This window comes from Dermacentor silvarum, chromosome 3 (genome assembly GCF_013339745.2).
Source record: "Dermacentor silvarum isolate Dsil-2018 chromosome 3, BIME_Dsil_1.4, whole genome shotgun sequence".
NCBI lineage: Eukaryota > Metazoa > Arthropoda > Arachnida > Ixodida > Ixodidae > Dermacentor > Dermacentor silvarum.
The window spans coordinates 100,303,964-100,329,953 of record NC_051156.1 but is presented as its reverse complement, the minus strand read 5'-3'; the positions used below and the strand labels follow the sequence as shown (position 1 = coordinate 100,329,953).

The following is a 25,990-nucleotide window of genomic DNA, read 5'->3' as shown; positions in this document are numbered from 1 at the left end:
AATATTTCCAGAAGTCCTTGTAAGCACTGCTGTCTCCATAACGTTCCTTGGTTTCCCTACGAGTACTCCACTTGTGTCAAAGCCTTTGCTGCCGCACCTGAACACTAAATGTGCAGCAGAAAAATATCAAGAGCAGAAAATGTGATGTAAATTTAGCATAACGCCCCCCTCCTACACTTCGTGCCTCTCGCCAATGTGTTATGAGAGCAATGAGACATTGCATCTCGAGCTTATCTTGCTGACAGTACATTTTTGCCGAGTAACTTTTTGTGTTCCTTTCTTTAATCTATCGGAAATCGTCGAACGCAGAGAATATAAAACGTCAAGCAGCACTGTACGCAATACAAGTACGAGGGCAGCTCGGCATAAATATCACTGTCTGAACCTTCGTTCTCCCTGCTATACGGCACGCCGAATACGATGAGAAAACTTCGCTCGATTTCAGCTTTGGGTCCCAATAAATAGATGGTTATCTGTGTTTCTGTACGTTGTAAACTCAGTGACGGACAACATTAAGTCCACCTGAGCTGTACGAAAATTGTGATCATGTACTGCCTCATTCACCATTGACAATAAACAATGTGAGCTTACTTGTTTGAAGTGTTTTATTGCCAGTTGAGGCCTCTCGGTCACCTGGCGACATAATGAAGATATATGTAGTCATGTTAGAGTACAGTACACACGAATACCTCCCCGAAAGCGGTAACAAAACGCCCCAAACCAGCGAGCGAGCAGCGCGACCAGCCCTACGAACCGCTATCGTAGCGGCCATATTGCTCACTACCTAATGATGATGATATTAGTTTCGATTCTGCCAGCGCCATCTCTCGGTCGCATACTTTAGTTCACAACGCCACCGCTACGCTTATTTTCGTTGCACTGTGGAAGGTACAGTTTCCCTTCTCTAAGTTTGTATGGGTGTTCTGTGGTATGACCCTGGATGCATGATGGCGACTCTCTGATGACAATGACGCAATCACAACGATGGCATGACAACGGTGGCGCAATTACGATTGAATGACGACATAATTAAGAAGGAATGTGCTTGATGGATCAATGAAGGTGGGATGACGACAATGAGATGACGTTACTGAACTGATGAGAACTGTAAAACAACAGCATGATGACATCGGCTATGTGACGATGAGGGCATAAGGAGTGCATGACGAGAGTTGGATGTCGAAGTTAGAATGACGATGATGGAATGAATATACAGTCGAATCCCCCTACAACGAATGCTGCTACAACGAAATTTCCGCCACAACGAAGATTTTCCGATTCCCCGTCAGCTGCCCATAGAAAGTAATACAAAAAAAGTCCCTTCATAACAAGGCGTTTTATTTGGTATTTCCACTTCAACGAACTTTTCGAGAACGAAACTGGGACTGAATTGAAACTGGAACTGCCGAGTAGTCGAAGTAGAAGGCCCGTCCAAAGCTGTGATGATCGTACGTCCGCTTGAACGAGGTTTTCACGAACGAAATCAAGTTCAAAGTACTGATTTACGCCACTGCAATCCATAGCCATGCGTGGTCATCACACGCCTGCGCGAGATTGCAGGGGATCACCGCAATCACTGCCGTTTTCTGTAGTCTGTGTCCGATCGAAATGGCTACGCCAACGAAGAAGCGTAAATTTCTCTCTCGAGGTGAAGGCACATATGATGCTGATCGCTGAAGCAGAATGCGAAAGGAAAAAATTTAGCAGTTTCGCCCGAAAGATGAAGCATCGATTGCGATAGCAGATTAGTAGACAGCTATACGAACTAAGGATAGTAGTTTTATTGGCTATATAAACTTCTAAACATTCGCTATTTAAATTTCCGAGCACGGTGTCACGCACGCACAGGTAAACATGAACACATCTCGCTCGATGACCGTGGAAACTCAGTGTCACCATACTGGAGTGAGAAGGCGCGGCAATAGCAGCGAGCGAATTGACCTCCGTGCTGTCTTTCGCTTCACCGCGAACTAAACGTCGAAAGCACCGTGCACACGAGTCTACCGGCACTAGTTGCACTTTGCCCACATCGCTGATTGCTTTGAAGATGAGACTTTGTGCACGTCGCAGATTGCTTTCAAGATAGTGCCCGAGCGGCTGTGCCGCAGCCGCTGTTGTCAACAAAATGCTAACCTCTCGTCGTCTGGGGAAAACGACAATCCGCGAGACACACCGACTCCGGCAACTGCAATGAAAGTAATGGATCCTTTTCACTTCATCAGAAAAGTTATCAGAATCCACAACAATGACATTGCGATGGCTCTTTTAATGGACTGTGAGACTCGCGTAACGCCTTTGCTTACCATGAAGTGTAAGAAATCCAGGCTGGCCGACTTCTGGAAATAAAACTTACGGGGAGTGCCAACTTGCCGACTTTGTCATAAATATGCAGTGAAATTGTGATAATTCAAACTGTTTCATTGCAATGGTGCATGTGCCTCAAAATGAGTGTTTCGCGATTGGCCGGGCACGCGCGTTGGGTTAGGCGTTGGCGGCAATGTACGAAAAATGCTGTAACAGCGGCGCGAAATGCATTCTCTCGTAAAGTTGACACTTTATCGACTGCCTTCAATATGTCTCAACGTTTGCCCCCACGCCATTGCGAACATTTCCCGGACGATGGTTTCGGTTTCGTTCGCGGCTTTGCCGTTTGGCGTACGTATATACATACCAATTTCGCGTCAACGAAGTTCTGCCACAACGAAATTTTTCACGTGTCCCGTGAATTTCATTGTAGCGGGACTCGACTGTAACAGCATCATGACGATAGTATGACAGCAAATGCATAACGATGATGCAATCACGACGATGGCATGACAACAGTATAAGAACAATGGGATGAAAACGAATCTATGACGACAATGGCATTACGACTGCATCACGAAGCGTGTGTGACAAGGATGGCGTGACGATGGCGGCATGACGAGAGTCGGACAATGAAGCTGGAGTGACGACGATTGCACAACCCCGACGGCATGAGAGCTACTGCCTGGCGACGACGATGGCATAACCACGCCGCGGCGTAAACACAGTTGAATGACGAAGGATCAATGTCGATGGAGAGACAAAGGCAGTATGACGTCTACGGCATGATGACAGTGGGATGATGTTACTGAAGTGACGACGATGGTAAAACGGCAGAGTGACGACAACTGTGTGACGACGATGGTGTGATGAGAGGCAACTGACAAAGCTGGAATTATGAGGATGTAATGATCATGACGGCATTACGACTACAAGCATGTACCTTGTGGCCAAAGCTATTAGACAACTTGGTCCACAAAGTCGGCGTACTGACGACAAGGGCATGACTAGAGTCGGATGACAAAGCAGGAATGTTGACGATGGAACATCCATGGTGGCATCACGACCACGAGCAGATACTTAGTAGCCCAAGATGGTAGACACCTTGGGTTACTGAGTCGGCGTAAGAGGCTAGATAGATAGATAGAGCTCAAAATGCCTAAGTAGGCAAAGAATGCTAATTGCATTAAAACTATGCATGTTGTCATTTCTTGTGTTTTCAAGCTTCCAGTAGTCCTTCCGTGCATAAGAGGATGCTGATGGCAGTCAAATTAACCAAAGCATCATGCTTTCGCATTCAAACAAGACAAATTTTCCTTCTATAGCCAATATATGGATTCTTGCTGGGACTTTGTAATGCATTCGAAATAATTAGCAAAAAGTTAGATTACCTTAAGTCAAATTATTGGGAGTGTACTGTACTATATACTGTATTTACTTGCATAATGAACCCACTTTATTTCCAGAAAAGTTTATGTCAATTTGGGGAGAAGGCTCATTATGTGGGATAAGAAAGTCAACTTTTTCATAAAAGTCAAAATTTCATATCACTACAGTATAGACCACTTATAATGTAACCGCTTATAGTGCAGGACTGGATATAGTACGGTCTTTTCAGACACCCGTTAATTTTCTCATAGCACTCCATGTATTCTTCTCTGGACCTCAATAAAGTTATTTCACTCACTCACTCACTCACTCCATGTATACGCATACCGCTTACAGGGTAGCCGCGTGAGACAAAATACCGGTTATAATGCGGCTTCCGCGGGAAAATCTCACCGACAATTGCGGTAGCGAGCACGCTTCTCAATGAGGTGCGCCACCAATGGGAGAGGAGATCAACGAAGGCGATGAGGAGAAGGAGCATGAGATGTGGAGCATGAATCCAAGGGCGATAGAATCGTCGCCGCGCACCGTATGTGCGAGTGAAAGCGCATGGGGGACACGCACCTTCACGGAGAGCGAACGCACAGCGGAGAGCAAACGCGACTTTCATTGCGCGAAAGGCCACGGGGTATGGGAGGGAGGGAGATGCTGTGCTGCAGCACCAAATGCGTATCTTGCAACCGGGCGCAAGGGGAACTGGCGATGCAATCTCCCATGCAAAAGGAGCAAAGCGGGAAGGCAGCGCGGGAGGGCGGCTTCTACTCTGCCAACAGATGCGTTCGCGCCTGTGCCAGCTGTCAGTGTTGTCGCGCACACTGTATCTTGAAAGTGATCTCCACACGGCTCTGACCTTTCTATGCGCTGTGCTTACGCTGCTCAGTTTCCGTTGAAGTGTTCGCTCGCTGCGGCGGCCGCGTTTCCCCACGCCCGCGTTTTGACAGTAGTTGTCTGCGGTCATCGAGTCTATTCATGTTTGCTTGTGCACATTGACACCACGCTTGTTAATTCAGTTAGTAAGCGAATGTGTCAAGTTTATGCAGCCGATAAAACTACTATCCCTACTCCTTATAGCTCTCTACTAATTTGCTATCGCAATTGATGCTTCGCCTTTTGGGCGAAACTGAGACATACTTTTTTTTTAATTATTACTTTGCTTCATGCGAAGATCGTGGGTACTTGGACGTTAACCTTTCAACGTTCATAAATTTAAACGGATGCAAAACTCCCAGTCGCACGCTTCGATTCTCGGATACGCGCGGCTGCTTGGTCAATATGTTTTGCATACGTGTAGGGCTTGAAAATCGCTGTTTTGGTTATAGTGCGGTACCGCTTATAGTGCAGATACTCATGACTCCGGCAACTGTTGCGCGGCTGCTTGGTCAACATGTTTTGCATACGTGCAGGGCTTGAAAATCGTTGTTTTGGTTATAGTGCGGTACCGCTTATAGTGCAGATATTCATGACTCCGGCGAGTTACGTATAAGCGGTCTACACTGCATTTGCTGTATCACGGTGAAATCCAATGATTTTGAGATAGTAGACGGCACTGGCCAATCGTATTGAGTTAAAGCGACCACGCTGATCTGCCCCCTGACGGTCGAGTATGCATTTTCACGCAAGGTAAAAAAATGCACAAAAAAGTCAATTCTCAAGGACAAATGTGGGGGGCGGGTTCATCGCGTGAGTAAATGCGGTATACTGGCACCAAATAAAGTATACTGCGTCTACTGGTAGCAGACAATCTAAAAAAAATTGACTGCCCTTCCGCCACTGTGCAGAGGGGTACAAGCGAAGCTTGTGTTGACTTGTTAGTGGCACGAGCACGAGTGCAAACCGAGGGGCGCCAATGAGCCAGCTGCGGAAGACTTCCACTCCATGAAGATGGTTAACCAGCGAAGCTGAAACATGTCGCCCCGGTGTTTGTCACTGGGTTAATCCCGAGGGTTCATTAAAGTATTTCTCAATTATGAGGTTACACACACGTTTGGTTGCGACGGAGAGAACGACGTAATTGACGATATGCCAGCAGTCCTCCGTTGTCCCTTGCATTCGATGTCTCGAGTTTGCTCGGTGGCGTGGTTAGCAGCATGCGCTCGCCATTGCCGCTTGCGATTCTTTGAAATTAAATTGCTTCAAAATTAGGTCTGTCCATCATGTAAGACAATGAATAGCTCATACCCCCTTAAGCAATGGCTCATAACCCCATAAACGTGGCCTCCTCATTACGACGACAGAAGAGAAGTGAAATTCTACGCTGGAATGATTAGTGGCAACGCAGCCAGCTGTGGAAGCAGATGACCATGAATGCGGGAGCAGTGGCACGAGCATGAGCCAACGAGCCAGCTGCGGAAGAAGACGACGATGCTCGAACAGCTCTGAGGGCAGCTGGTTTTTTTAACGTTACATCGCCGGCGAAGGATAGCGTATACAAGCTTCGCTTGAAAAGGCAATTTTCAGTCAAAGTTCGTGCCTGCGAACTACACAGTGTGTGGGGACTATAGTCTGGAAAATATGGTAATTGTTGCAGCCACTTACCTTAAGAACAGACTCGTCGGCCGAGTGGCAGGAGGACTGCAGGGTGACGTCTCCCAGGAGACCAGACTGACTCACCACAAACACCTTCATGGGCTGCGACACCTGCTTGCCGGTCAGCACTGCTGTATTTAGCAGCTGGTTTGACTGCAAACAATCCACACCATGCATGTTTTTGAAATTAGGTAACGATTCTATCCCAGAAACTATGTGCATGTAACGATTCCATTCTAATAATATTCATTTTTGCACATCATGAAACTATGTGCATATAATGATCTATTCTAATAATATTCCTTTTTGCGCATCATCAGTGGTTGGAGTGGCATTCTGCTCCTGGTTATTATTGGCATCAGCAGGCAGTGAACGGTGTAAGATAAGAAAGGAATAGAATTGAGTGAAAGGAATCTTTACATTACACTAGCCCTGTACACTTTTGAGATTCAAATTAATCCTATGAAAACCCACAAGGTGAAGGTGCCCGACATTGTTTGCTGCATAGTGCTGATGTAATCTTTCGGCTCTCCGGTTGATTGCTTTTGAGGAAGTCTGCCTAAATATCAGTGGGGGTCTCATTTCACCACCACTCAAATTTATATCAATATAATGCATTGATGCTCGAACTTTTCTGAATGCGCTACTTGCACTGCGCTCAAAAAGGCTTCCCTGCTCTCTGTGCGTGGCGTACCCCAGACGCAAGACTTCCGCGTGAGTGCATTGTGCTGTGTGCGCAGTGCGCTCAAGATGCACCTGACAACCACCAGGCAAACCCGGTAGAGTATCTAAAGAAAGCTTTGCCTCAAAACAAGTGTCCCATGCTTTACTGAAGTTACGCGCACCACTGCACTGAGTCTCATGCAGTAGAGCCTGCATTCAAACGGCACTCTCTGAACTGTCCCCAAATTGACAAAAGCGGGCGAGTACCTTTGCGACAAGGAGCACGGCCTGGACGTCATCCTTGTGAATGTCCAGCCGGGAGGTGAGCTTGATGCTGTCGTCAATCTCACTGACACTAGTAGTGCTGCTCACAGTGGCGGCACTGTCCAGGCCGGGGAGGTCTAGGTAGCGCAGGTGCCAGGTCACCTGACCTCCATCTTCATGGCCCAGGCCTTCCTCCACTTCGAAGAGCCAGTTGAGCACCTCTTCCCCACTGTGCAGCAAGTGCAAGAGAGACTGTGCAACCGCAATTTCCTACAAAAATTACTACACACAAATATGATGTTAGTGCCTGTAGAAGTACAGTCGCCCACCGATCATTCATACTCGACGAGGACTGCCAGAAAGAACGTCCTGAATACTTGGGAGTCTGAAATATCTGATTCCCCCAAAAATAAATTACTTTATTCCACAAGTGACCAAGAAAGGTATGCCGTATTCTCAGATCATCACTTTCGAAGATACCTTCGATTTCGCATGACTATAGCACGAAATGTGTCGCCGTCTGCGAGCAACAGCATTCTTGGCTCAGTGCCAGCAATGTTATCTTTCATGCAAATATAAGACATGTTGGCATCTACGAGTGCCATCATTCTTGGCACAGTGCCAAGCACACTATCTTATCACTGTGCGGAAATGCTGCCGCTCTGGTGCTAGTCAGACTAAAATGAAACTATCTCTCGAAGGTGATCGTTCGAGAATAAGGTCGAAGTTAGTCAATGCGTGTTGGTGCGCACACATACATCTTGCCCTTGGCTTAGACACTCAGTGGCCGTGATTTTCTAGCAATGCCTTTTATGCTATTCCTTCTCGCGCTTTTCGTGCTTCTTCAGTGGTTAGAGTGAAGCTCTGCACACATTATCAACAGGATCAACCGGCCATGGACAGTGGGTGATATGAGTGGCATATAATCGAGCGGAAGACGTCGCTACAAAATCGCGGTTCATATCTTGACAAGTGGCATGCTGTCGCTACAGACAGACGAAAGTCTGTCTGTAGCACCGCCAATGCATGCACCGAATTCTCATCAGTGACTACTAGATCAACTAGGCTTCACTAGTTTAGTTTCGTGGAGCACTGGCAACATGGCCGGCGACCATGCTGGCGACGTCTCAAAACGAGAATATTGCTATCCCTGCTTGACTTGGTGGCGATATCAGCACATGCTCGAGCAGGCAGAGTCCAATTATTGCACAATGCGCTGTAAGGTGTCCGAAATTTCGGACATCCTTATACATTAAGTCTATGGAGCTAGTGGCGGTGCTGCGGGATTGTCCAAATAATCAAGCATGTTTGAATTATCAGTGTGCGAATAATTGGTCGTTTTGCGGCAGTGTGCTTTGTAATAGTTGCCAACGCAGTGGTGCCGCTAACGCCACTAATAGCCCTAGCACGCTACTAAAGGGTGCCACCAAGCTGCTACATTTGAAAGTACATATTCTGGGAGCAAATGGTGCTAATGGTGCATAATATCACATGGGCTCACTGGGATACTTTGCAGAACTCAGACCATTGCTTATGTGCAAAAACATAATATATGGTCACCCTCAGAATTAACAGCCCACATTTAAAACAACACTCAAGAGAAAGGCTAAAAAAAATCCCCCCTTTGAAACTTGATGGATACTTTTTAATCTCATGCCCTAACATTGTGTTGATGACGTCATCATAACGTCACGCACATTTAGTGGTGTTTTCATGTACTTAGGTCCTTTTCATCCAGGAAATCTTAATAGTAAGGCTGACATTTTGCTTATCTTACAATGCAATAGATAATATTTTCCTTCTCAACGAGCAATTCACTAGCTTCAGCCAGGGAAAGTATTCTTGGACGATCACTTTAGAGATAGCTCACTTTTGCAAGATTTCAAGGGAATAGGCACCAGATGCATGTGCACAAGGGTTGAGCAAATGCGAGAAAGAAGCTCTATTTGGCTCTCGTGGGCTGAATCTTATGAAAGTGAGGCTATCACTGAAAGTGATCACCTGAGAATACTACCCCAAATGTCACCAAAATCTATGAGAACATGGGGAGCTGATTCAGAAATTTCAATGCAGTCTTGCCACTTGCATCTTGCTCTTACATTGTTTCCTGGCACACCAAGCCTTGCAGGCTCAATAACCTCAGCCTATTTGCAGCACCAGAAATGCAAGCTACCAGGGCAGCTTAACATAATTTTTTAAATGTTTTTTTAAAGCCCTGAAGCATACACATAAGGTATGGTTTCGTTCAGCACGCAGACACATAACTCACGAAAGTGACGATATCTAAAAAAACTGATAGACCTCTACAACTTGCCATCATTTACTTGTACTACTCACATTGAAAACATGAATGTTGAAGGAAATACCTAAATAGCACTCAAACAGCAGTTGCTAATATCCCATCATCATCATCCAATAATCAACTCTACAAAACATTGCACAAAGGTTAGTACTGCCAAAAGATTTAAGTAAAAGAAGTGTTTCAGAAGACTGGGCACTTTTGGAACTTAAGAAGGTTGAACAGAAAGGTAGAATTACTGGAACTCTACTGTATCACAGCCCACCTACAACTGCAAGACCAGTAAATTCTGCTGCTAGCTGTCTATGGTGTACAGCCGACTCTCACATGGCTCACCCTTCTCTTCAAGACTTGTGTAGAAGTTTCAAGACTTCTTGCGTCTTCAAGACTGCCTGTGTAGAAGTTCTTTGTTTTGGTGGATTGTACAATGGAACTTATGTACAGTGTGCTCCTTTTAAGGAGAAGAGCTCTTAGGGCTATTTCATTTAGTTTCAGTTAAGCTGTACCTATGATAAGACAAACATATCTATAAGGCCCGTTAGTGTTTGTCAGAGGTGTCTCCCCTGTATGTAAAACTTGCAAGACATCACACGACCTGCACTAGCACTGGAAATCATTGCTCGCTGCTATCGTCTAGGGTGCTTTGAAACTTCTTGTGACGTTTTTCAGACCTTTCTGGCAGTGCAGTATCCTCGCTGAGGCGAGTGACGGTCACAGTCGCAGACGTCTGCTTGGAGTTTGTGTCAACTGCAACGTTCCATGACTGCTTAGCCGTAGGCTGCACCTGCAGAATCCTCAGCCCAGGCTTGACCTTGGCCCTGTCAAGGGAGAGCACAGAGTAGGCCTGAAATCAGTATCGCAGCTAGAGACTATTACGTGCAGCCGCCTGTCATATTATTAAATGTCAACTTCTTTGCAACAATGCAGCCTTTCAATCAATGGGTGATTGGGTGATCTTTGGCACAAATGATAAGTGATTGGATGGAGTGCACATAATGAATTGCCTTATAATACAGTCAAACCTCGATATAACGAAGTTGTACGTGCAGTGAAAAACTTCGTTATACAGTCGAATCCCCCTACAACGAATGCCGCTACAACGAAATTTCCGCCACAACGACGATTTTCGGATTCCCCGTCAGCTGCCCATAGGAAGTAATACAAAAAAAGTCCCTTCATAACGAAGGCGTTTTATTCGGTATTTCCGTTTCAACGAACTTTTCGAGAACGAAACTGTGACTGAATTGAAATTGAAACTGCCGAGTAGTCAAATTAGAAGGCCCTTCCAAAGCTGTTACGATCGTATGTCCGCTTGAACGAGGTTTTCGCGAACGAAATCAAAGTCAAAGTACCGGTTTAAGCCACTGCAATCCATAGCCACGCGTGATCACCATGCGCCTGCGCGACACTGCAGGGGATCACCACAATCGCTGCCGTTTTCTGTGGTGTGTGTCCGGGTGAAATGGCTACGCCAACGAAGAAGCGTAAACTTCTCTCTCTCGAGAAGGTACATACGATCGCCGAGGCAGAAAGCAAAAGGAAAAATCTCGCAGTTTCGCCCGCAAGGTGAAGCATCGGTTGCGATAGCAAGTTAGTAGACAGCTATACGAACTAAAGATAGTAGTTTTCTTGTAAACATTCGCTAACTAAATTACCGGGCACGGTGTCACACGCACACAGATAAACATGAACAGATCTCGCTCGATGACCGCGGAAACTCCGTGTCAACACGCCGGAGTGAGACGCGGCAATAACAGCGAACGAATTGACCTCCGTGCCGTCACTCGCTTCACCGCGAACTAAACGTCGAAAGCACAGCGCACATGACTTTACCGGCACTAGTTGCACTTTGCCCCCATTGCAGATCGCTTTGAAGACGAGGCCCGCGCGGGCGCTCACTTTGTGCACGTCGCAAATTGCTTGCAAGATAGCAGCCGCGCCGCAGCCGCTGTTGTCAACAAGATGCTAACGTCTCGACGTTTGGGGAAAATGACTATCCGCTAGACACACCGACTCCGGCGACTGCTTTGAACGCAATGGTTCATTTTCGCCTCTTCAGAAAAGTTATCCGTACCCACGACAATGCGATGGCTCTTTTAACAGGACTCTGAGACTCGCGTAACGCCTTTGCTTGCCGTGAAGCGTAAGAAATCCAGGCTGACCGACTTCGGGAAATAAAACTTCCGGTAAGCGCAAGCTTGCCAAGCTTGCCGACTTTGTCATAAATATGCAGTGAAATTGCGATAATTCAAACTGCTTCATTGCGAAGGTGAGTGTGCCGCAAAATGAGTGTTTCGCGACCAGCCGGGCATGCGCGTTGGATTAGGCGTCAGCCGCAATGTACGAAAAATGGTGTAACAGTGGCGCAAAATGCATTCTCTCGTGAAGTTGACACTTTATCGACTGCCTTCGGTACCTCTCAACCTTTGCACCCCACCGCCATCGCGAAGATTTCCCTGACAATGGTTTCGGTTTCGTTCGCGGCTTTGCCGTTTGGCGTACGTACTGTATTTACTCGATTCTAAGCACCCCCTTTTTTTCGTGATCGCGATGCCCAAAGTGAGGGGGGGTGCTTAGATTAGAAAAATCTCCGTGATGCTCGACTCTGGCTACGCGCGGGGTGCGAGCGTCACGAGTCCGCGCGGCTCTGCAGTCCGACTGTGCGGCGAGATCGCGCGGCTCTGCAGTCAGACTGTGCGGCGAGATCGCGCTGCGGAAGCCGTGCCACCTCCGGAGTGCGACGGCTCCCTCGCGGGCGTCACGAGGCGGCTTGGCTACGCGCTCTTCTTAACAAATAGGCGGGTGCTTAGATTCGCATGCAAACTTTTCCCCCAATTTTTTTCGCGCAAATAGAGGGGGGGGTATGGGGGGGGGGGGTGTGTGCTTAGTATCGCGAAAATACGGTATATACATACCAATTCGCGTCAACGAAGTTCCACCACAACAAAATTTTTCGTGTGTCCCGTGAATTTCGTTGTAGCGGGACTCGACTGTATGAAGAATTTTTTTATATCGAGGTTTCGTTATTTCACTAGAACTAAGATGGGGAAATAAAAATAGTTCGTTACATCGCGAATTTCGTTAAATAGAATTTCGCTATATTGAGGTTTGACTGTATAGCCATCTATACCAGCCCTAAAAATGTGCCTGTGTTCTCTACAGAATGCCACAAAGGAACAACAAGTGGTGCGTAACTATCTGCACTGCGACAAATATGTGCCTTCAAACACACACAATTCGTTCATCAAAGTGAAGCTTTCCTTGTCTTCCTCACCAGGGTTTGGCGTATCAGCTTAGTCAGTTGCTCGCCAAATAAAGTGCGCTTATTCTGGAGACAGTGTAATATAGTAAACTGGGCAGATCCTGGAGATGGTGTAACCAAACTGGGCTGATCCTGCAGATGGTGCAATCCATGGTCCCGTGAGTCATGTGGTGGAGCCATTGCTCATCACGCCACTCCCTTCCTAAATGTGTCACGTGTTTGTCCTTGCTTTGTGCTTTCAGTGGTTTACGTAACTTTCGCTCAGAACTGCAGCGGATTTCAACGAAGCTAACGCTGTTTTTGACAATCATTACCAATGGTTTTGACTGGAATTTCTTCTTAAAAGGGTTAAAGCTATGCAACAGTGCTGGTGCTTCTTTTAAGAACGAGCCCAGCTGCGTGAGCAGCAAGTTTACCAACACCGCACAAACAACAAACAGACAAAGATTTTGATGGGAAACACTGCAAAACTGAAGTGACAAGTCAGGCTGTAGCCCACAACTTGCCCAAAACCCGCAGCACAGGCAACTCGGACAATGTGAATGAGCTTAAACAAAAAAAAAAAAAAAAAAAAAGAAAGGATAAGAGAAAAGAGAGAGAGAGAGAAAGAAAACAACACAAAACCAACTCAGTGAGCTCAGCAAGCACGAGTTCACGATACGTTAGCTGGCTTGATGAAATGAGCAAGACGGCGCATTTATCCGAAGAATGAGGTTCTGGTAGGTATGCATACATACTATGCAAAGGCTGATGGCTGAAGCTCTTTTTATGGCCTTCTAAAACAAGTAAAAATGCTTAGTTAGTTGCTCCATGCACTAATAAAAATATGTTTCCTTAAACATACACAAAAAATTAGGTAAAGCATGCATTTAGATATCTAAAGAGGACTTTGTAAATACAGAAAGCATCCTTACAGCAGACTATTGCCCGCAACAGCTGTCAGGCCTTTAATGTTTTAAATGCACTTGCATTCTTAAGGTGCTTCATTCATTTTCTGAGCTCTGCTTGTGTTTCTTTCTTCTTCTTTCTGGGGTTTTACGTGCCAAAACCAGTTCTGATTATGAGGCACGCTGTAGTGGAGGGCTCCGGATTAATTTTGACCACCTGGGGTTCTTTAACGGCTCTGCTTGTGTTTGTGTGCGTTCATGTGTGTGTGTGTGTGTGTGTGTGTGTGCACGATCATGTGTGTGCGCGTTCATGTGTGTGTGCGTTCATGTGTGTGTGCGTTCATGTGTGTGTGCGCGTGCGTGCGTGTGTGTCTATCTAACCATTTTCCTGCCTGCCTGGGTCACTGGGTAGTCCATGGTCAAATCGGTAGCGCATCGGGCTGCAGTGCTGAGGGAACAGGGTTCAAAACCAACCGTCGGACCAACTTGGGTAACTAAGTATGTGGCAATTTGTATATACGTGCCACACCTTCAAACGAATCCTTTTCACACCGACATGGGTCACTGAAGATCAGGGACACTGTAGGTACCACTGTTCAATGAAACTCTTCGTCGCCGACTTAGAGAACTGGGTATGTGGCACTCTGTCTGTGCTGGTCTTCAATGAACCTCTTTGATGCCAACTTGGGTCACTCGGTTAGTGCCAGTTGGTGTGTACCGCTCTTCAATGATGAAAAAGATTTTTTAAGTTTCTCCGATGCTGAGTGGAATCGAACCCGAGTCACAAGGGTTCCTCAAGGAGAGCAACCCGACGTTTTAGTAGGCTGCGCCACAAATGCACCGGGTATGTGCCGCTTTTCCATGAACGTCTTTCATGCCAAAGCTTTAGCGAGCTGTGCCACGAATGCACTGGGTATGCAACGCTCTTTAATGAACCTCTCGCCAGCTTGGGTCACCGAGTGTGTGCCACTGGATGTTCGGCAAGTGAAGCAACAATTCCCAACATTCGCACGCACCGGCGCATCACGCTTCTCGTCTCGGAGGCCACGCATGGACTTTGCAGCAGCGAGTCCAGGAAGAAGCAAGAGAGAGAAGCCCAGTTCTCGCATGACGCGCTTCTTAGCTTTCACACGCACCGGCGTGCCATGCATTTCGGAGGCCACACGCAGGTGGCGCTATATGGCACCACATGTTCTTAGGGAAGCATGAAAGAGGTGTCCCGCTGCAGCACACCCCACCTCATGCACAACTCGTTTCGACAGTGGTAATACGTTGTATTGCTATATTGATTAAACACTAGATGCATTACCATTGACAGTCATCGTTAGATCAGTTCTGCTGAATTCTTAGCCCGCCGAGTCTCAATAATCCGTTGGCTACTCTCGGTTTGCATACTTCAGCTTTTATTTCTTGGGTCCCCCAATTGCACCCTCGCCTTGTAATCATGAGCGCCTTATAATCAAATAAATACGGTAGTGTCTACATGTAAAGCACTACTGCTTCCTACATTTCTAGCCTATCTGTAAAAGAAAAATGTGTTAAAGTTACCCCTACCTTATTATGAACGAGTGAAGTGGATAGGCAGGATTGGGGCGCACAAGCAGGGGCACGTAAACCTTGGACCGCGGATAGACCGGACCCTGGGGCACCAGCAGACACACCACGCCGTCACCACCGCTCAGCTCCTCGTAGCTGCCATGTGCCACGGAGAGTGGGAGCCGCCCCAAGGAGAGGCCTGCACCACTTCCCGGCACCGACGCTGCCGACAGTCGCAGTGACTGACCCTGACACTCCTGGGAGACGCTGCTCCGCACCAGTGCATACCTGAGTAAAAATTAAAGCATGAAAATAAGTGCACACTGCATTGGCATGGCAATATGCTCCTAATAAGAGACGGCAGTACCCGACTTCCTTGCTACGTAAAGAACCACTAACGCCTAATGACTGGGATAAAAGAAACGAACTGGACAATACATTTATGACAGGAATGAAAATTCAAAGTGGCGTATTGTCTCGTATTTCTTTTTGTCCCTGTCTGTTCAACAATTTGTGCTTCTTTCTTTTGAAGAGAATGCCTACCTTAGCGAGTTAACCCCACTTTTGCGGATCAGGTATCTGGGTTTCTAGTCTTTTTTTTGTGGGCCTATCTCACATGTAGTGCCGTCTAAAAATGTGGGCCGATCCTGAAGATAGTGCAGTCAAAATATTTAAACAGTCTGATCCTCCTCTTATTCATGTTCACGACAGAGTGCCGTGCGCAGCGACTCCACCCCATTCTCTTCCCCAACTCGCTTAGGAAGACTGTCTTTTATCGACTTCAACTACAGGTTGAAACTTTTTTTGACATGACACATCATTACCAACGTGACCAAATGACTACACCTCCTGCTCTAGCACCTTCTATTATGGTATCAAGCATACCTTGCACTATATAGTAGTAGTCTAAGCAACTTCATTTTCATTATCAATTAATTTTTACCATATTTCCAAACTGCTTACAAGTCCCAAATGTGGGGTATCATGAATGATCTGCATATCTGTCAATAAAATGCACAACCAGACCTTTGCCCTTCGCAAATTATAGTGCCCGCAAACTATGTCAAAACTTGAGGGCGAGTTGAACATGCAAAATATTGAGTTCACAAATAAGGCATCATTTATAGCATACACCTATCTCAGAGCTGTAGAATGCATGAAATGTTTTAATATTTCGATGGCCTTTAATAGAAGAAAGCAGAAAACAACCTTTCTTCTATCAAAGGCCATCGAATTGTGCCAAAGCTGCTGACTGCCACAAAAAACAGGTTTTACAAACTATTGTGCAGAGCTCATAGCTGTTAACAACAATTTACCTGAGTTTAGCTGTCAAGAATTGCACTAAAGTGCAAAGTGGAAATAAAAGCACAGCTTGTAGCTCTACATACTAGGGAAAGTTCGTAATTTATGTAAACATATACTTTTAGCTCTGGATAGAGTAGAGAGAAATTGAACTCATCATGTAGGTATCCACTATGGCGACTTAATCCTTTAAGGCCAACTTTCCTTTCAAGTGCCTTGTCACAAAAAACTTACCTTCCCAACAGATATCTTAAATGAATGGCGAGGCATACTTCAAAGAGCTTTACAGAAAGCAAATACTTCTTAATTCATTCTTAATCCTTGAACACAAAGCACTCCGCTTCCCAGACCCCTGTTACCAGTAGGTTTTTAGAAAACTGGCATTTCACAAAAACTCTGAGCTCCTATAACCGTGACAATGTCTTCCTTGTCTGTTTTTAACTTTATGTGTGGCACATCACAGCTCAAGTTCCTTTTGCAACACAGAACCCGCTTAAACTCATTTAATTGTGGTTATGTGAAGCTGGGTAAATAAAACACTGGTGACATCAGTCGTATGTAAAGTTTGTACGGATACAATAAGAGGGACTGCACACTAATGGCACATTTGAATGCTTCCTACTTCACTTCGACTCAGTTTACAGGGATGTCGAACCCTCTCGAGATTGGAACCAAAGAACGCCTGACCGAGTGGAAGGATGAACTGCTCCCAGAGCAATCGGAGGAGTTCCGTCACCAGAACTCTGTCAGGTCTTGGTTGCGCTTCTGACGGGATGGTGAGAACACTTCACCGTTCTCCAACCTGAAGTGCGGTGCTGTGAATGAACCGGGTGAATGTGTCACAAGTGCTTGAGTTCAATTGGCCAAATGTAAACTGTTCTACCAGAGTTCTCAAAAGCAACCAGTCGAATGTACGAACACTGATATCACAGACTCATGCACCATGTTGGTTAACCAACATGCCCGTGAACAGTGGCAACTGCACAGAACACGAACGGCCACTGACCGGAGGGCGATGGTGGGCCGGTGCGCCTTATGGGCAGTGGCCCACAGGGGGGGCCACCATGCGGCCGGTAGGGTGAGCTCGGCCAGGCAGGCCCCATCCCGATTGGGCTGGCACACGCTGACCAGCTGCTCGGAGCCCAGTTGGGCATACAGGGCCACGCACACCGACGGCCCACCCACCTGCAGCACACGTAATATCCAGCATCAGTGGCAAGATCAACTGAAGCCGAGGTTAACACAGCACAACGCTCAACTTTGTGCAGGTTTGTCTTGTGAGGGAACTACAATAAACATTAATTTCAACTGTATTTAGAGATAACATTAACCCCGGAATGCCGAACATATAATTTATATTTCAAAATTCTGATATAGACACGAGAAACTTAACACAACTTATAGTAGTGTTGTTGATATTTTAGAGCAAGTTTTCAGTTGTAGACAACTGAGCAAACCAGTTACTAATTATTTAATTACTATGGTAATTAAATTCTTACTCACAAAACTTCTTTTTTTGTGCATATTTACGTTACATGGCTAGAAATAAAGGTGAACCAGTTATAATTTTCCTTGATATAAAACTAAGTTTGAGCCTTACAAAATTAAGCTTCAACTTGTGCTCCTGCTTTTCTTTTATTTCTTTTTTTTTGCTATATGAACAATATTAATCAGAACCTGAACCACTGTCAATGAAATGTTCAATATTAGACACCTACATCTCCCTTGCTACCAGGCGCTCACATTCAAATGAAAAGTTTGGCAAGTTGTGCCCTCATGAAGAAATTATCAAACATTCTTGGACAGTTTAAGGCATGAACAACAGGTAGGCTATTTTGCTGACGCATGCCTTCTCATAAGAGACTTTCACAACACGCCACCTATCAGCATAGTAAGCATCACTGAATGGATTCAAAGGGAACCTCAAGAAATATTTTCTCTTGTGAGTAAAATCACTATTAGTACGTCATCAACTAACAAATATACCTTATGGAACACCACAGTGCTTTCCTAAGCTTTTAGTATTAACTTGTGTAAGATGAGAGAAACGTACGCAATGCTATGCTGAATTCTTGAAAAATATCACAGCCATGGGGCGGTTCCCGGCCACTGACAATGGGCTGGTCCTCCAACATTGCAACTGGTCCTTGTGAATTCAACAGGCAGCTCCACTCTTTCTTCAAAGGATTCAGAAACATGCCACCGCATCACTACAGTCACTCTAATGTATGAAATAAAAATAAAAAATAAAATCATTGTGCATAAAATTATAAAAAATAAAATTTCATTGTGCTGACACACCAGAAATGTATTAATGTCCCGAGCACATCTTGCGAACAGGCTACAGGCTGCAAGATTTCCGACCGCAGCATGACAAACCGGGGATGGGAAACACTGTCCTATCCTGTGCAGGTTGATGTGGGCAAATTCCACCTTTTATTCACGTGTTTTTGTTCCGCGCTGTATTTTGGGGCTTGTGTGTGGAATCTGGGACTATCGGCTACACACTGCAGTTGTTTCGCATTCCATCGACGAATGCGAGCACTTGTAGTCCATAATAGTATTTGTTATACATGCGAGAACTAGTGGGACATGAGACTGCCCCCTTTGCTTGATGTAGTTGATGCTTCTTGTTGCATTCTCCCTTGACAGTTTGATGTTTCTTGTTTCGTTTGCATTTAAGATTCAACTGCACTGTCACAAATAATCAACTGATGTGGCCTCTGTCACGAAATTCACAAAGTGAGAGATCAATGATATTATGCTCCTTCGAGCACGAGATTGCGTATAATTTTAAACTAGAGCTTTTGTTTCTACAGGTATCAACCGGCAGCTGTTTGTTGATATCTCAGTCTTTAGTAAGGGCTGAAGGCGAAAATGAAAACTGCATCGTGTAAAATATGCATCCAAGGCAGCTAATCGAATTAATTTAAGTTCTAGTGCTTTACGTGCCCAAACCATGACCTCCTGCGCAGAAGTGCAATGCTGAGCTACCGTGGCGAGCTGGGACGGCTGTTGACGGCAGGCAGCAAATGGCTCTCGCGAGCAAATATAAGGCTGTAAATCACACTTGCGATACACCGCTTGTCGTTCAGCATAGACAAATTCCAGGGTGCTTGAAAGGAAATAAGCGTGCGTGCAGCTGGGTGTAAAGCACCCTTCTGCGTCTGCTCTTATCGCAGGCGCTTTTTTAGATTATTGAGTCAAAACACTGTGGACCAAAACATTACAATCAGCGCTTGTTTTCACCTTTCTTAGGTCTGTGGCTGTATTTTCTAACAATCTATTTAATTTCCCAATCTTTTTTTGTTTTTGATTACACTGGCTGTTCTATCCAGGCGATAACTGCAGGGGGTCATTGTCCAAGCCCATAACGAGCAGCAGAATGTGAAGTGCATTGTTATAAAATGCGTAACGTTGGACAACACACTTTTGCAAAACTAGCAATCTTACGTTACCAATGCTCGAAAAGTGTTGCTTTTCTTCTGGGTTGGCAATTCTGTGCCCTCTATATCAGAAATGAATGCATGGCCGCTGTCGCTATTTTGGGCATGCCGATTCATCACACGGGTATACAGCAAGCTCATTACAGCAACTAAGTAATGCAGCAAGTCAGCTCTGGGCAAGTGGCACCTTTCATTCATAGCCGGGCACTGTCACACTGGTGTGGGGCAAGCACACTGCGCATATGTGGACTGAATCATCGAATATCACAGGGACATCGGCTACATGTCAGCTATCGTACAGTGCCTTTCCTTTTCGAATGCTGTCACTACAGAAATAATTATATTTTACGTACACAAACAAGAAATCTCGGCCCCGTACCTCTGTCATCCTTGCTGTATTTGCTGGACAGCTGCACCACATCTCCCGTGCCCGATTCCAAAATATACCACTACGTGACCTTCAGTGGTGCCCCCCCCCCCCCCCATAGGCGAGCTCACCACGTATAGAATGGTTAACATTGAACTACTGTTACTGTGAACAGTTTTTTGCAATTGTGTCATGTCCATATGTTGTCCAAGTCTTGGTGTGATAAACAAATTTTTCTTGCGTGTCCTATGTTTCCTAAATAGTATCTCCGAGTCAAGCCACCACATTTACGGATACGTTGCATTGCGTGATGTCAGCCAGTCATAGTGTGTAAGAAAGTCAAAACAGCTGGTAACGCAACTGCACTCTCTAGGCGCAGTCATTCTTCTCTGCTGTAGCATCGGTGAAGTGGCTGAGAGGCTTTAACGTTCGACTGACACACTATGCAGACATACTACGAAGACAATACGCGCAATATTGCACCAGCTGTTGCATGACTGCTTCGCATTATGGGACATCGATGACATCAAACTGACCAGGGGAGTGAGCCCATAACAGCTATTGCTATAAAACAATGTGATGGATGATGGGCAACTTTTAATTCACCTAGCTATCCATTATTTCAGTTCACCCAACATCAGTCCCGTAAGGCACGTTGTGAAAGTTAAGTCACAAGCGAGTTATTGAGTGCTTCGTTTGGGGCCAAGCGTCAGCACTACTCATGACGGAAATTAAAGACAAGAGGGATGACGATGGGTATGTATGTACATACAACGAAATGATAAATCTTGCCACTGACTATAAAACTATGAAACTTGGGTTTATAGCCCATGAAATACAGTCCAGATGCCCAGCAGAAAGCTCAGACAAGATATAATTAACATGAAGGAAGTTCTGCTCCAATGAAGGTTTCCTAGTGTTGTCTGCACTTTGCAACATAGTACCATGCACCGATTGCGAATCAGACTATGTCAGTGAGGCCAGAACTCTATATCTTAGATGGTTAAAGCAACGCCAGGATTACATCGAGAAAGGAAACACATCAACAACCACCTTAGCAGAGCAGCTGCAGATGTATGAATGAGAAAGAAGAGGAACTGATGGGCTCAATTTTGTGTTAGAACCAACTACTATAAGGCAACAGACAATGAAGCCAAGGACAGCATAAGCGAAATTACCTGTGGTTTTTATTGAAATACAGAAATTATAAGGTAAAGAGAAATTAAATATGGACGAAAAAACAACTTGCCACGAGTGGGAGCTGAACCAACATCTTCTATATTACGCTTGTGATGCTCCACCAATTGAGCTACTTATTAGTTTACCAACTAATCTGATTTGTGTATGTGGACAAAAACTGACACACCATGGATTGGGATGGCACAAGTATCTCGGCAACAGGCCCAAATGTGTCATAACGTGAAATAGCAGGTGCTTGAACGCAGCCGAATTCCAGAGTTTGCGGCTGCGTACTCAAGCTACCATGATTGTATTAGATAAGCATTTGGCTGTTTCTGGCTAAAATTTTGCATAGATATTAAGACACATAAAATAACAATGTCCAAGCATAGCTCTTTGAGCAAAAAGAAAAGAGAAATAAGGTACGTTTTTTTAGAAAGAGGTTTTTTTTTTTTAAACTGTATTCTTAAGAGCAAACACAGAAAACTAAATTGCCATAAATTTTCAGCTTATCAGAGAAATCATCTCATCGGAATTTTTGCTAAAGGGAGTCTACCGTGTGCGACTCACCTCCGAGCCAGTGTGGAACAGGATGCGTAACGTCGGCTGGTCCCTGCGAGGCGCTGGCGTCACCAGGTGGGCCGTCACGTCGCCCATGGGCTCGGGCCCATCTGAGTTGCTGCTCTGATTCCCCACCGAAGCGAGCGGGCTGGCAGCGTACACAGTCTGACGCACCGAAAACGGCCCAAACTGTGCCACTACCGTGATGCGGCTGGAGAAGGTGAGCGCGAAGCGTCGCGAGGGCTCGGCTGACGATGCCTCCACGCCCCCTGGCTCATCTGGCGAGCTCAAGAAGAAAGCCCCCGTCGCATCTCCGGGGTCGAGCACCACTTCGACACTGGCTGCCCACAGGCACCGCACTGTGACAAATGGTGCAGGACGACAAGTCACGCCATTAGCTACAAGCTCCACATATATTCAGGAAGCAATCATGATACACATATACTAGCTTGAATACAAACATGTCCCAAGAACATTCAAGGGATTTATAGGTTAATTTATGAAGCCACTTGTTGAAGTTAGTGCTTATGTGTAGAGTCATTTGTGCCACATGAAAGTCTTTGGTGTAAATGGTTCAACCGCTTCAGCCTTATGACCACCGTAAATGGTTCAGCCTTATAAACATTTGTTGAAGCTAACGCCCGAGTGTGTCCACTTCGTTTTGTTTGTGTCCTCTACTGTGCTTGAATGTCTGTTACAGAAAGGCTGAACCAACATGCTAGAATATGAAACCAAGTTAAAAAAGAAATAAATAAGAATGAGAGCCTATTACCTTGACATCACATGGCAAGCATTATCAAGAACATTCTAGCAACAAATCCAAGCACTAGGGAAGATTAACTTGGATGAATCAGCATATTACAGCTGAATTGTGTGTAATGGGGGATGTAATTAAAGACAACAGAGAAATCTATTCCTGAAGTTAAAGTGAGTAAACAACATACTTTGTGAAAGTAGCCTACTTTCTACTATGCCAAATAAATGACACAAATTTAGGTTGCAGTGCCCAGTTGACATGTCATCAAATTCTCTATAATTTAATCACATAAAGCAGTCATCACACGAAATAGCTAGCTCTTTGAATGCTAGTTGTTATTTCCCTAGTAGCACACAGAATAAAATTGTCTAATATGCAGACAGAAATATGAAATAAAACATGAAATGCACACAACACAAAATATCATGAAGGCAACATAGATATAGTTTATAGAGATGTAAAGCAGTTGCTTTTCTAGGCAATTTTGTGGCATTGAGAGATTTAACTATAAATGTATATTCAACAGACTTGTGGGAAAGGGAAGGGATCATAAGTTATTTATGTGTGGTGTAATTAGGAGCAGTTGGTGAAGTCCTATAGTGTGCCTGGTATAAACTATAGGTTGATCTGTGCCACATATATTTGACATTTTTCTGCGGTAGCAGTTAAAAGCTCAAGAGTAACCGAGTCTGCAGGTTCAATCTGACCAATCTTTCTGTCCGTCCTCAATACAGGAGCCTCCATATATATATATAGGCTGCATTGAATGCATGTAGGTTAGGTACGTATAATGATGAAATAGTTCCACTGCATATGTCTGTATATGTGTGATCTAGGACTGAGGCAGCACAATTCTCCATAATGGCTGGGCATACTATAGCTATGCTTTGCCTGAATAGACCATTCTACATTTGTGGGAATGTAATTAAAGGGCAAATTCTTGTTGCTTTATTCTCAAATTGTTTGCAAGCACATATCATGCATGACAAAGCGCTGTGCTGTCATTTAATTAATTCGACACCTAATATTTCGATTCCTGCTGTGCGCATCCCATCTGAAGTGCGTGTTATGATCGATGGACGGCCTCCAGGAATAACCAGCAGAAACGAACTGTTGCTGGGCGGCTGATGGGTTTTAACAATTAAACCAGCCGGAATATATTCAGCTTACTTCGACATATCACACAAATTCTCTCAGGAGTGATTGCGTTCACCGTGTCATGAACTTTCGTCACTTCACTGTAAGCGTACGGGTCGGGTCACTGAGAGCTCATACACGCACCGCACCCACATCGCAGGGTGACCAAAACGCACGTACGGCTCGGCCTGGACTCCTCTCAATCGCGTTGCGATTTCGAAGCTTGCGCGGCTAAGAGCCACCGGATAGATCGCTTGTCTTCACAACGGGCTGCCGCAAAGCTCCAAATTTCTCTAGTCAACCATGGCGAGCCGACGCAATAAAGCCATAAATCCTCTCTCATCAGGGAGACGTACGAGCGCGCGCGCGCGAGTGGATGGGCCCGCAAGCGGACTCCGCCACTACGCACCTCCCCCCTCTCCCTTCCCTTTAAAAATGGCCACCCTATTTTTGGGAACCCAAAGAAGGAAAAAACGCGTCGCGCTCGCCCCTCCGAACCACGTTGACAGGGTCGGCAGCGACGCCGGTTCGCGATGTCGAGGGATGTCACGCACCGCGCCCAACCCGGACAGAGCACGCTCCGGCTACGTTTTTATTTGCGTTGCAATTCTCCCAGCGACGCGCGCACGATCCAAAGAGGTGTCACATTCGTTTCCGTCGCTGTCCCAGTTTGCAGCTAGTTTACAGGCAAGGCCACATGTTCGCAGAAGGATACGCGGCAAGCTGGCAGCAAGAGCGGGTTGTTATGATCGTTAAGGGGCGCGCATACAGAAAGCGCGCGCCGGTCTGTAATATGGAAGGCCACGCGCGCGCGGCGAAAAAGCACATGTCAAAAGCAAAACACCGCTCGAAAATGGCAAGCCGCGATCGAAGGCGATCGTCTCCTACGCCCGCCTTGGATCGCCATGCATCAAGAATTAAGGAGCTGGAGAGATACGGTTGTACGATGTCTTGAGAACGGGGTGTAGTACAGCTCGAAATAAAATCTCGCCGAAACGGCATGCCAGTCACGTCGCTGAGGCGCGGGCGCCGGAGAATCGGCACCTGCCGTCTTCGTACGCCAGTCGTCTACACGTACGGGCGCCGCTTGTATGCGTGCGTAATAAGTAGATTCCGGGTATGCCGTTGTCGCTGGTTATACGTGACGTTCATCGCCTTGAACGAGGCAACGACGTTTCCTGCGCGCGCGCGCGCCGAGAAACGCCCATACAAACAACGAGCGCGGTGTCACGCAAAACAAGACCGCACAGCCGCCCGCGTCAGGCCGGAGGCAACGCCAAAACGCTAATTATCTCTCGGTCGGCACTCACCGGCACAGAATATCCACACCAGGTCTTTCCAGTGTTTCATGTCTGCAGGTTCCGACGGCGAGCAGCTTCGCTAAAGATCCATTTCTAACGTGAACATACAAAAGAGAGCCCCTTTATCGACTGGGCGACCGCCATCGTGCGCAGATGAGCGTCTGCATCGGCTTTCCCACAATGCACCCGAGCATCCAGCAGCATCCTTTGGGGCGAGTGCCGCTTCCGCGCGTCGCCCCTTCCGATTGCAACACACTCCACTCGACCGACGCGGCGATGTCTTGCGATGGGACGAAACGGCACAAAATCAAGCAAACCGAGTAGTTACGAGGCTCACCGCTATGCGCAAAATGACGGGATTCCAGGGTCAAGAGCTAGCGCTACTTGCCGACACATGTAGTATAATGGTTGACAAGCAGCGCTTTATTTTACAAATCTTGCGTGCAGTGGCAAGTTTTGGAACTAAACATTTCCGCCGCGCTCGGCTGTGCACTAGTGGCAGAACACGAGCGCTCATGGCTCTCGCTCGGCTGTTACTATGTAGGGATTGGTCGCTTCTGGGTGGCGCCATTTTTGATCTGGGCAGAGCGTCGGTCTGATTTTATATCGATCAATTTAGGCTGCGAGCGCTGTCGTTCTATCCTTAAGGCTATAATACCACACAAATACTTACCATTCGCGATTGCCTCGCCCTCCCGCGGCATACTTGTCTGGGCCGGTAGGCGTTCTGTGCCGGCCCGGGCCTGACGAAGACGAGTTAATTTTTGCGAGAGCATAATTATCGCTATTTTTGAAAGTAGCCTACGATTC

At 46.1% G+C, this 25,990-nt stretch overlaps 1 protein-coding gene across 1 annotated transcript in view; it reads right to left on the bottom strand.

Annotated features, from left to right (window-relative positions):
• The window catches only part of LOC119445616 (transmembrane protein 132E), a 65,024-nt gene extending 39,580 nt beyond the window's left edge, over window positions 1-25,444 (bottom strand). Inside the window, exons 1-7 of the mRNA XM_037709878.2 lie at window positions 25,190-25,444; window positions 21,995-22,344; window positions 17,439-17,617; window positions 15,149-15,418; window positions 10,117-10,263; window positions 7,150-7,375; window positions 6,229-6,372 (exon numbers count right to left, since the gene is read on the bottom strand). Coding sequence (XP_037565806.1) covers window positions 6,229-6,372; window positions 7,150-7,375; window positions 10,117-10,263; window positions 15,149-15,418; window positions 17,439-17,617; window positions 21,995-22,344; window positions 25,190-25,229 — 1,356 coding nt within the window. The 5' untranslated portion in view covers window positions 25,230-25,444. The remainder of the gene's footprint in view (window positions 1-6,228; window positions 6,373-7,149; window positions 7,376-10,116; window positions 10,264-15,148; window positions 15,419-17,438; window positions 17,618-21,994; window positions 22,345-25,189) is intronic.
• Window positions 25,445-25,990: the final 546 nt, after the last annotated feature.